At 68.3% G+C, this 12,259-nt stretch overlaps 1 protein-coding gene across 1 annotated transcript in view; it reads right to left on the bottom strand.

Annotated features, from left to right (window-relative positions):
• The window catches only part of PXDN (peroxidasin), a 53,770-nt gene extending 41,935 nt beyond the window's left edge, over nt 1–11,835 (bottom strand). Inside the window, exon 1 of the mRNA XM_054570043.1 lies at nt 11,590–11,835. Coding sequence (XP_054426018.1) covers nt 11,590–11,765 — 176 coding nt within the window. The 5' untranslated portion in view covers nt 11,766–11,835. The remainder of the gene's footprint in view (nt 1–11,589) is intronic.
• Between the last annotated feature and the right edge of the window lie 424 nt (nt 11,836–12,259).

The raw sequence follows: 12,259 nt of genomic DNA, 5'->3' as shown, positions 1-12,259 counted from the left end.
CAAGGCCCCGGCCCCGCGTCTGGGCGAGGGTGCAGGGGGCGAGGCTGCAGGGCAGGGGCACCGAGCGGGCCCTGCGTCCCGGGGGGCGGTTGGCCGTCTCCCGCCGTCCGCTGCAGAGGGGCTGCCTTCTGGGCCACGCAGACCCTCACTGAGAGCCGCCCCCGCCTTCCGCGTGAACAGCTCAGCTACCAGCTCTGCGCCCGGTCCCCTGGGGGAGCCCCAGACTCCTTCGGGGGCTGTTCAAAAACCAAATCAGCACTTCCCGGCCTCGCAGGCGAGCAAGCAGGCTGGAATGGCAGGCTGCGGACTTTTCCAAGGCCTCCCCTCCGTCCCGAGAGGGACTCCAGAAGGCCTACCGCGCAGGGTCAGTCCGAGGACACGGGGCTCAAGGGCCCGCTCTGGTCTCCGAGGCCCACGGTGGACGCGGGCAAACTCCATGCTTCCCGCCAAGTGAGCCAGCGGCGACCCTCCAGCTCCCTCGTTCTACCTGGAAACGGCGGGTCCCCGCAGCCCCCAGTCCAGGCCCCGGGGGGACGAGCTTCTGCTGGAAGTTGTGTCGTCTTGTTGCAACAAGGCGCAGCTGCTCCCCCAGGAGTGACTGCGTCTTCTTCGGGGGAGACCCTGGAGTGCACCCACAGGCGTTCTGGGTGCCACCGGGGGCCTCACGGACTCATGGGTGGTCCCCCGTCCTCGCAGCCCCGGAGACCACGCAGACCACGGTGCACACAGCCGGGGCCGGCCTGGCACTGACGTGAGGCTGCGGAAAAACAGACCTCGGGCCCCGGCTGGTGAGGCCCAGTGGACTGAGCGCCGGCCTGCGAACCAAAGGGCCACGGGTTCAATTCCCGGTCAGGGCCCAGGCCTGGGTTGTGGGCCAGGTCCAGAGTCGGGGGCGCACGAGAGGCAGCCACACATGGACATTTCTCTCCCTCTTTCTCCTTCCCTTTCTCTAAAAATAAATAAATACCAAAAAAAAGGAAAAACACACCTTGGCCTGGCTCACCTGAGCAGCCAGCCGCCCTCCATCCACAGTGGCCACCGAGTCCCCACGCCCCTGCTCCTGGGTCACGTCCCCGAGGCCCCGAGGCCTGGCCGGCGCGCAGGGGCAGGGCTACCCTGACTCTGACACAGCCCTTTTCTAATCGAACCCGGAGAATGTCCTGTGTCCTCCCCAGACAACGTGGGGGCGGGGGCAGGCCGGCTCCTGCGTCACCGGCGGGGGGGCCTAGCCGGGGTCCCCGCCCCCCAAGCAGGGCCGCGCCGGCCGTGGTGGAAATTCTGACACAGGCCACCCGCCTGCGTCCAAGGCCCCTTTGTTCTCCCAGAGGCCGCGCACCCGGGGCACTGGGCTTCCCGCCGGGTGACCGCGGACAATGGGCGCGCTCGCCACGGCTCCCGCCACGCCCCCGGGTCTCTGTAAATTCCTGCTGGAGACAAGTGGACAGTGGGCTCTCGGATTTGCCCGCTGGGAGGACAGCTAAGCCTGGCGACTGTGCTGCCGCTGCAGGAAGTCCTTCAGCAGCAGCAGGCCTCGTGCACGGGACTCCGTGGTGGCCGCGCAGCCACGGGCTGGCCAGCGGCGGCCGCAGGCACACGCCCTCCCCACCGCGAGGCCCGAGGCCTGAGGCCTGCCCCCCACACGCCGGGCATGCGAGAGGCCCTGCCGCCTTTTTTAATGAATAAAGTGAAACACGGAGAGAGCAGCCGGTTTCAAAACCCTGGCGAGCCCAGCGCAAACACACCACCGACTTGTGCGTCCTGCACACGCACACCCCTGTCCCCACGGTGCACACACACAAGACGACGGGGAAGGCGCGGCTTCGGCGGGACGTCAGGCGATATAAACGTGTCAAACATTTGGGTGCAATACTGTGGGTATTATTGGAATTTAGCTAACTATGGATGAATTGAAAAATAAGCTACAGAACAGAAAAACAAGAATTTAATTAAAAGCAATATACTTTTCTCTCGTTTACACTGAGAAAAGCCAGATTACCCGCCTAACAGGCCGTTCCACCGTTGGCGGCGAGCACTGTGTGTGGACTCCTGTGCTCGTCGCTGCGGCGTTTCCCACGCTGGGAGGTCCCTTGATGCCCTCCGGGCGCAGCCGCCCCTCCCACCGCCAGCTCCTTCCCCGCGCACACGAGGGCCCACACGCATCCTCCTCCGTGGGGACCACCGCCCACCCCCGCCCCGCCCGCACGCTGCTGGCAAATGAGTCCCAGACCGGAGGCCGCCCCACGCCGCTGCTTCCGCCCGCCGACCTTGGCCCAGACCTCCCCGCCCGCACCCCAGAGCCCCCCGCGGCCAGCGCGGCAAACACCCCCACCCCCGGCCCGTGCTGCTGGCCCCGCGCGGCCCCCACAGCTGGCAGGCGGCTCTCTCGCCCTTGACAAGTCAAAATCGGCTCACCCTTCAAACCCCAGGTTAAGGGGCTTCACTCCCACGCCCAGTGAGCTGCTGCAGCCGGGCCCTTGCTCGGAGCCTCGTCCTGCACACCCACCTCCGTCTGCGGTGCCGGAGACCCCCACCGGGGGCCGCCCTGGGGCAGGAGGGGCTCTGGCCCAAAGCAGGGCGCACGGCGCAGGGTCCTGGGCTTGCTCGGACCCAGGCCGGCACCGGGGGGCTGCCCGACAGCAGGGGTCCGGCCGGGCGGGTCCCGGTTCTGGCGAGGTTCCCTCCCCACACACCACACACAAGGGGTGCGGGCCATCACCCCTCCCGGCGGCGGGGCCGGGAGGCCACGCACAAAGGGGGCGCCCCGGAAGGGAGGCCCCAGGCCCAGCGCTCGCCCCCCGGCTCCTGCTGGGCTCCAGTGCGCAGGCGGGGACCCGTCGGGGCACAGCCTGAACGTGAGTGACCAGCCGGCACCCACCCAGGTCCCGCCGGCTGCGGACTGGCGAGCCGGGTCACGGGTCGCCGACAGGCCACAGCAGCGCAGGTCCCCGGGGAAGCAGACCCGGTCGTGGAGGGAGGGGGAGGGGGAGAGGGAGAGCTGGGCACCGACCGACTGGGCTTTAAGGAACTGCCCCAAGCCTGCGGGGGGCCCGTGCGGACTCTGACGGCAGAACCCAGAACCCCCCCCTCGGAGAGCCGGCCTCCCCTGAGCCCCTCCACGGGCTGAAGGGCCGCCCCACCGGGCACGGTCACCCACTTTCCTCGATGGCTACTGCTTTTGACGTGAATCCCACCCAAAAAATACCGTCACAGACACCTCTAGAATCCTATCTGACCAAGCATCTGGGCACCGTGGCGCAGCCAAGGTGACACATCGAACCCGCCGTCACCTTGGGGTGACACCTTGTGTCATCGAACACACCGCTTTCTCCTACAGGCCTCGGTCAGGCTGCGAGCGCTTCACTGCCTCCACCGGGGACATGGTCATAAAACAAATCAACAGATACTGATACCAAACAGCTACCATCTGCCCGAGGGGCCCCCGGCGTCTCTGGCCTCCCTGTCTCTGGCGTCTTCGGACACGCAGACCCTAAGTTTCCAGGAAGAGAAGAAAGGCCACCAATGCTATGCTGCGGTGAGCGAGGAATAGGCTTAGAGTGCAAGGCAGGACGCCCTCAACCGTGCGGAGAGATCAGGGGACAAGGGCGGCAGGAGGCAGGTGACAAACCCACAGGAGCCGACGAGGGGCGTGTCGGGGCGGGGCCGCTGGGGCAGCCTTCAGGCCAGAGACCGGGGGACCCAGCCCCCGACGGAAGCACCACCGCCCAGGCGGCTCCTCCCGAGCGACCTCCACGCGGCCTGTTCGCTAAGGAAGGTCAGGTCGCGGCGCCGCGGCACCAGCCCGGCCGCCTCTCCGGCAGCTCTGGGCTGGGACGCAGGGAGGCCCCTCCTTCTCGCACCCTGCGCGGCCGGCCCACGGTCCCTCTGCAAGGGGCGGGGAGGGGCCCCGGTGCAGCACCCGCCTTGCGCGGCGCCCGAAGGACATGGCCGCGGCCAGCGCCTGGTGGGCCGCATTCTCGCAGGAGCCGGCTTCTCCAAGGCGGGAGAACAGGACGGGACTCTGGCTTCGAAGCCCGTTCCTCTCCCCTGGCTGGGCTGGGAGGCGGGCAGGAAGCCGCGGGGGTGGGGAGGCGTCCAGACGCAGGCGCGCTGCTGCCCCGGGCCCGGGGCACCCAGTGCGCGGTCGCGGGCGGCAGCGCAGTCGCGGGCGGCAGCGCGGGCGCGTCACACGCCACAGGGGTCCCGGTGATGGGGGGATGGCGGGCGGGCCGACGGATGGACGGGCGGAGAGACGGGTGGGTGGAAGGGTGGAGGGCGGGCGGGTGCTGGGCAGACACACAGATTCGCGGTGGGTGGGAGGGCGGGCGGGAGAGGGCTGCGTGGGTGGCTGTGGATGCGGGCGGGCGGGCGGTGGGTGCCGTGGGCGCCGAGGGGGCTGCAGGGCGAACGGGCAGGCAGATAGGCAGCACAGGCACTGACCGAACAAGATTAAACAATGCACACCACGCACAAGAAAACAAATGCCCAGGGTTAATATTTGGCTTCCTGTTGCCATGCCAATGCAAACATCCCGCGTGTCTGAATTAGTAACAATCATGACAAACTGTATCCACTTTAATTGCTATTTTTAGAGGTTAAAGTACTGCTCAGCTGGTTACAGATTTTTAGAAATGTCTCACGGCAGGAAGCCCTGCGCTGCCCAGGAGGAAGCCGTGAGGGGGAGGCCAGCAGATGTGATGGCCGCTCACCCGCCGCCCGGCCGCCTCCCTCCGCGCCCAGGAGGAAACTCTAAGTGTTCGGTGGTGGGTGGCAGCCGCTCCCCGACTCTGCGACGCTGGCCCTGGGCGCAGTCACTCGGGACGACTGCGGCTCTGCTGCATCGTCTTTCCTAAGGAGCCGCGGGGGCGCCCGGACGGCCACCCGGCCAACGGGGCGGACACAGGGCTGCTCAGCGGCACGGGTGTTTCCTGAGCGCCTGGGTTTGGTCTATGAAGGAAAACTGCGCATCTGCAACAGAAGGCGTGTGTCCCGGTCGCCCCGCGAGCACCCGCTCGGCTGCGGCAGGGCCCGGAGCGGGGAGCAGCGGCCCCGGGCCTCCATCCGCCGCCGGTGCCCTCCGCACGGCCCTCGCCCCACCCCCGTCCGTGGGTCTGGGATGTCCAGGCAGGGAGAGCAAGAGCAGCGCCCTCGGCGCCAGCGGCTCAGGGGACGGACTCACGAGCACGGCATCGTCACTCCGGTAAACGGCCCCCCGGGCGGGACATCGTGGGGCCTCGACGCACACACAGGGCCCGCGCGGGAAGCCCAGCGCGAGGCTGGCGGCGCGGGGCACAGGCCCCGCTCAGACCCCGTCCCGCAGGCTCGGGAGAGACCCCCGCGAGGCCAGGACGGCCGAGCACAGTCCCCGGCCCACGTCGCGCGGGGTCTGCATGCAGCTACAGGCGTGTGCCCTGAAGTGACCCCGAAGCTGCACCCAATGGCGTTCTGGAGGCCTCGCTCACAGCGGCAGGAAAGGGGACAAATGACCCAGCGTGAGAACGTGGTCCAATGAATTTGCAATTCCACACAAACGCGCCCTCGGTGCCATGGCCGCGACAGCGCGGAGCCGTACCGCCACCGCCGGAAGGGGGCGCTGCGCGCCTGGCGAGGCCCGGGCGGGGTGGGGGGCTCGCGGCCCAGAGGTGGGCTCCGGGGTCTGGTGTCCAGCGCAACCCTGACCAGGGAGGAGACGGGTGCGGGAATAAGAGAGAAGACACGCCCTTCCAACGGCAGGGACAGCATGACCTCGGCCCAGGGCCTCTGGGACCGCGAGGGACAACCCAACGAGACGTCCCAGCAGCGCGAGCCCTTGCTCACTCGCTGGAGACACGGAAACCGCAGTTCAGTCCCCGCCCGCGGGCCCCGGCCGGGGGGCCCAGCGGGTCTGGGCGTCGCCCCACACACCAGGGCTGCAGGTTCGGTCCCTGGTCGGGGCGCACGCGAGAATCAACCGTGACTGTGTGAATGGGTTGGAACAGCAAATCGATGTCTCTCTCTCAAATCAATCAGCTAAAACAATTTTTAAAAATTTCTTCCCACAAAAACAGGCCTGGGCCCTGGAGGCCTCGCTGGGGGGTCCCAGCCGACGCTGAGGAGCAACTAAAACCAGCTGGACCCACACCTTTCAGCTTCCTCCACGCAGGCGGCCCTGATTCACTCGCTGAAACCAGACAAAGACAATCCAGCCGAGGAGGACCAAGACCCGCCGGGGCGAGCGGGGAACCAGGTCCCAGGTCACTGGGACCAGGCGAGCGCCTCCCCTGGGAGACACAGGTCGAGGCTGCCTGGGCTGCGTCAGGCGCCGGCTGCTGTCCCAGCGTTAACTGTGCCCGCAGGAGGCTCCTGCCCTCACGGAAGAGGCGTCCACAGAGGCAAAGCGGGACTGTGCTGGCGAGGTTCGTCCTGCAGGCCGAGCGCGGAGCCTGTGGGTCCCAGGGTGGGTGCGGGCCGGGCGCCAGGAGGGCCGGTCCCATCTTCCACATGCCAATCACCGCGGGCAGTCAGATCGCAGGCAAACCGCCCCCAAGTCTGAGGTCAGTCCCGCGGGGAGGACCCGGGGCGTCCTGGGGACACACGGGGGGGGGGGGGCGGCCTTTGGGCGAGTTCCTGCGGGGGGTCAGTGCCTCCCACTCCTCCCCTTTCAGGGTGCTGAGCAATAAGAGAGAGGCAACAGAGTCCAGAATAAACCGATCAACCAATTACGACGACAGCTCACCCCCTTATCAGGGCCAGGAAAGGGGACTCGAGACTTGACTCCTGAAACCGCCCTCTGTGCACTCGGTCCACGCCGCTGTGACTCCGGCTCCGGAGGGGCCGCCTGGGCGGGCACCCTCTTCGGACCCGCCGCTGTTTGCGCATCCGACGGGGAACCAGCGGCGTGGGAGGGAAAGAACGGTTCCCGTTTTTCAAAATTAACTTCAAGGAAGATTTTCAGCTGTGGGTGATCGGCCTCACAGCACGCGTGCCGCAGATAACACGCATCGGCCACGACAGGGGCACTGGGACAGCCGGCGACACCCCTTTAAACGCCAGAGAAACGTCTGGTCGCCGCAGAGAGGGCATCCTGCGGGGACGGGCGCCGCGCACAGGGGCAGGCTCCCTCGTGCCGGCAGGACCCATCCCGACTCACCGTCTAGGGTTTAATTCAGTGCAATGTAACCGCTTTTAAATTGAATTTGCCAAAAAAGGTATTTCTGAGCGCCCCTTGAACGCGCCGCGGTTAACCCGCTCGGCGACCCTGGACTGAAGCTCGGGAGGCTTCCCGTGCGGGCTCTGCAGACCAGAGGTCACCACAGCTTCTCTGGGGCCACAGAGGGGCAGGGGGGATGGGACCAGGGTCCCCCGATGCCCAGCCCTGGCCCCCCGCGTTCCCACGGGCATCGGGTTCGGCCCTTCCTGTTGTCGAGGATGTCCCTGCAGTGGAAACCGGAAAGCGCCCCCCCCACCGCCGCTGGGACGCAACGTGGGGCGCGGTGTGGCCACCTCTCACCGAGTTGCAGGCCGAGGAGGCCGCCGGCTCTGGACGCCGGGGCTGCCCTTGTCTCTGTTAACGTGTTTCATGCTGCACCTTGTCCAACCTGCCCCGCGCCCACTTTTTGTAACAAAACACCCTGTTTTCTCCTGCAGGCCACAAGCCAGGGGCCCTCGCCTGCCTGCAGCCACAGAGAGGGGCCGGTGGTCCCCGGCCTGGTGTGCGAGACCGGTGCCCTGAGCGCGGACGGAAGGGACAGCCAGCTGCCCCTTCAGCCCCCAGGACCTGGGCAAGTGCCCAGGACTCAGGCCCCCGCCGGCCGCTGCTCTGGCCCCGGGCAGGGGCCGAGGGCTGCCTGCCCTCCCCACACAGGGAAACTGAGTCACAGAACTGAGGAGAGCAGGAAGCGAGAGATGCATCCGAACCGTGTCACGGCGCGGTGGCCCCTCCAGCTGGCTGCCCTCACCACCTGCAGGCGCGGACGTGGGAGGGGCCGGGCCGGCCCGCGCTTTGAGAAGGTAAAGCACCGTACCCCTTCCCGCAGCGGGCGTGCCCCGCCAGAACCACCTGCAGAACCAGACGTGTGTTTCCTCCACACAAGTACCTATGAATAACTTACAAATTAGGTGCAGTAAGAAGTTAACACAACTAAGAATAAAATAGAACTGTAACAACGTAGCACAGCAAACCTGGTCTCTGTCAAAGTATCTCACGCTGTGCTCGCTCAAAGCCCTTCCCAGCGCCTGGCGAGTGCGCCTGAGCCGCCAGCCTCGCTCTGGGGCCGGGAGTCAGCCAGCAGGACGGGGTGACGCGAACACAGGCCCTGCCCCCAGCGACAGCTGAGCTGATACCCGAGCCAGCGGCGGAGTGACTGGGGAGGGGGGTCTGCCTCCTGGAGACGGGACAGGGGGTGAGTCAGGTCCCCGGGGGAACAGTGCCGGACTGAGGCAGAGTTCATCAGCAGCCTGCAATTCAAACCTTAACAGCTGTTTACTTCTGGAATTTTCCATTTCACGTTTCCGGACTGCGGCTGACCGTGGGTAACTGAGACTGCAGGTCGCTGAAACCCCGGGAAGCCACACGCGCATCGGGGGGCGAGGGCCCCAGCACCCGCGCGCCCTAAACATCCTTGGGGCGCCTTCTGACGCGCTGGGGCTGGGACAGCGCCTATTCTGGCTTCATCGCAGCAGGGCACCGGACGCGAGGCAGGGGTCCCCTCACCGAAACCAACGGCTCCAGCCCCCAGACCGCTGTCCCCCGGTGCGCGAGTCCCGTCTGGCCCGGCCACGCCGGCGGCCTCGACGTCCGCCGACCTTGACCATCTGCGCCCTGAGCCGGGGCCCCACGGGAGGGTGAGGGGGCCTCCACGGCCCCCACCCCGGGCACGTTTCCAGCTCCACCTGCCTGGGCAAAGCAGGGCGGTGGGAGTGGGGTCTCCTGAGCCGGGTCTGCGGCCGGAGCTCCCACGGAGGCGCGTGAACGAGGGGGCTGGGCCTCAGGGAAGGCGGGGACCTTCCGCCCGTGCGGACAGGGGCCTGCCGACCACTGGGCGCCCCCGGCCCCGAGGAGCAGAGCCCAGCCACGCGCCCGCCGCTCACCCTCACCACCCCCCGCCGTCGCGGGCCCTCGCTCTCCAGGCCCCACCTGGCCAGGTGAGCCAAACACTCAGGAGGGGATCGGTGGCTGGTGGGGCCTGTGCCTTGCCCCTGCCGTGTGGAGCCGGTCCAGGCCTGCCTGACAGCGCCCCCTTCCCGGGCCTCCCCGTCCACGTCCCCAGGCCCCGCCGGCACCGAGGTCTCCTGCCACTTGGCCGGTGCGGCCGTGCCGGGACCTGCACCGAGGGCCGGTGGTGGGCAGGGCCCCGTGACCTCGCCGCGGGGCCACGGGGGCAGGAGGGGACAGTGCACGGAGGCAGAGGCAGGACCACGAGAAGGTGGGAGCGGCCAAGTAAACCTGCCCTTTAATGTTAGCTTTTGATTGACAGGGTGACGAACTTCTACTGTAGCGATGAACAGAGCATGATGTTCAAAACGCGGGCTCCCGGGCCGACCGGACGAGATGCAGGTGTTGCAGGTGCCTGGAGGGGGCGCAGCAAGCGCCAGCCTGAGCGTCCCTTCCCGCCGCGCACTTGGCCTGCGGCCTGGGGCGGGGCACCGGACCGGATCCCGGGGGGTCTTAGACCAGCATTTTCAGAAGCCCGACCCCAGGTCCGGACGCTGCACCACCAGGCCCGGCTGGAACCCACGCGACCGAGCGCAGGGGGTTGGGGGGTCTGGCCTGACCCCGTGGCCCTGATTCAGCCTCATGGGCGGGGGGGGGGGGGAACGCGTGGAAGAACAGGGTGACGCAGTGGCCGCGTGACCTGACCAACTCCAGGGCCACGTTCCCAATTCCTACCAGTTAGCTGTTAATAAAAAAAATAATGGCATATTGTGAGCGCAGAGACCTGGGGAAAAGCTACCGACGAGCTGGGCATTTCTGCAGGAGTGGACTTAGGAAGGGGCTGCGTCCCAATGGGCAGACGGGACCTCAGAGGCCATGTCCACGTGACCCCCCAGACCCGGCTCCCTACCTCCCCAGGGCGCACCCCACTCGACGGTCTCCTGCCCAAACCTGCCGCCCAGCATCTCCACTTGGCCCTGCGCCACGCCCCCCTCCGGACGTGGGGCCTGTCCCCCGAGGTCCACACGGGCAGGGAGGGATTTCCCTCCCACGGACGGGGTTGCACGGCTGTGGGCCGTGCAGACCCCTGCGCCGAGATCGGCCTGTTGCCGGGACTGGGCACTTGGTGCCGCTCGGCCTGGCCCACGGAACGCACGGCCAAGCCCGGTGGCTGCCAACATTCCAGAGGAAAACTCCAGAGGCCCGAAGGCAGGACAGGGGGGCGCGGGAAACCCTGCCGCGTGGGCTCGCCCGCCCGCTGCCTCGGCTGCTCGCGCCAGGTTTTGCAGGGGACCCTTCCGGGCTGCAACGCTCCCGTTTGTAAGCAACGTTCTTTTTCCAAAGCAGCTGAGATTTGCCCACAGGGTACGGCGCGAGCTCCAGACATTGGCCAGACGTAAAAATGACCGCAGGGTCCCGGCTTTTCCCACTGACTCACTCGGGACTCAAGTTTTCTGCCCCCAGAGACCCTTGCCCCCGTCCGCTCGGTGCGGGGCGAGGCCGAATCTCTGGCCCAGGAACGGCTTCGCGGCCGAAGACTCCCACCCACGATCCTGAAGGCCCCGGCCGCAGGGAGCGGGTCTGCGCCTGCACTTTGTCTGAGAAGCAGGCGCACTGACCGCCCACTTCCTGAATCGTTCCCTCCGCATTTTACAACTTCTGCGGGTCCTGCGGCGCAGCCCAACGCGCCCGCGCAGCCCGGAGAAGCGGAAACTATTCTTGGCATCCACAAGGGCAGCCGCAGGGCGCGGGTCGCAGCGGCGCCTGAAACGCACGCCTGCGAGGACGCGGAGCGAATTCCTCGTCGAAGTGCTTTCGCGTATCTTGGGGCCCAGGGCACCCGCGTCTGGGGGACGGGATCCGGCCTCTGAGGCGCGCGGGGTTCGGGACCTGCGGAGAGGGGCGTGCGCCTAACTTTGGCGCACGGCGGCGCCCGGGACCCGCAAAGTTTGGTCCATCCATGATCACGGCGCCCGGCTGGAGAGGAGAGGAAAGCGCTCTCGTAACCAGGCTGCCCAGACCCCAAAGGCCAGCCCCGGGGCCCCTCCCGGCGCCTCGGGCCAGAGCCGTGCGCCCCGCGGGGCCGGGACACCCGGGACAGGGGGCTCTGGGAACAGGGGCGGGGGAACTCGGGGCCTCGGGATCCCCAGGGAGACGCCGGGAGGAGGTGGAGAAGGGGGCGCACGGCCGGAGGAGGGGGGAGGAGCAGGGAGAAGAGCGGGAGACACGAAAGAAAGCGGGGCAAAGGAGGGCGGCGAATGGGCGGGGGACGGGCGCGCGGAGTAGGGTTTTCCCGGGCTGCTTCCGACGACTTCCCCGGCCAGCGGGGGACTCCGAGCCGCGAACAAAGGCGGCTTCGGAGGCTGTGCTCAGCGCGCGGGTCCGCCCTCCGCGCCCAGAGAGGCGCGGACAAAAGCCCGCGGGCCCCACCCGGCCCTGGCCCCGGCCCCCGCACTCACAGGATGGAGGTCTGCGGCGCCACGGCAGGCACGGCCTCCAGCAGCAGATGCATGCAGCGCACGGTGCTGCGGAAGCACAGGCAGCGGCTGGGGCACCCGGCGCCCGGCCTCTGGGCCCCCCCGCCGAGGCACAGCAGCAGCGCCAGGAGGCAGGCGCGCGCGGGGCGCACAGCCATGGCCACGGTGCGCGCGGACGCTCGGACGCCCCGAACACCGCGGAGGCCCCGGCGCGTCCCCGGCCGGGTCCGGACTGTGCCCGCCCGCGGCCCGCGGCCCACGTCCCAGCTGTGCGGGGGGCGGGGGGCGCCAGCTGTGCACATGCGCGCGGCTCCGCCCTTCCCGCCCCCCCGCCCCAGGGCAGGGGCAGGGGCGGGGCGAGGACCTCCGGCCGCGGCCTCCGCCCGCCGCGCCCCCCGCCCGGCAGCCGAGCTCCCGGGGCCGCAGAGGCGAGGGTGCCGCGGTTTCGGCGCCAGAGCTGCGCCCTGGAGCGGGGGCCTCGCGCAGCCGCGGCCACCCTGAGGGCGCGGGGGTTTCATTGTTTTCTGAAACGTTTTCACAGCGCGTCCCCTGCTCCAGGCCCGGCTCCGAGCTGGCGGGCGCCCTTGCGCCCCCCGGGTCTGAGTGTGTGTCTCTGTCACGCTGTGTGTCTTTCCGGCTGGCCCTCCGCACA

This window comes from Pteronotus mesoamericanus, unplaced genomic scaffold (assembly GCF_021234165.1).
Source record: "Pteronotus mesoamericanus isolate MK-2021 breed Mesoamerican mustached bat unplaced genomic scaffold, CSHL_Meso_final contig_101, whole genome shotgun sequence".
Taxonomy (NCBI): Eukaryota; Metazoa; Chordata; class Mammalia; order Chiroptera; family Mormoopidae; genus Pteronotus; species Pteronotus mesoamericanus.
The sequence above is the reverse complement of the archived record's forward strand: the minus strand, read 5'-3'. Positions and strand labels throughout refer to the sequence as shown.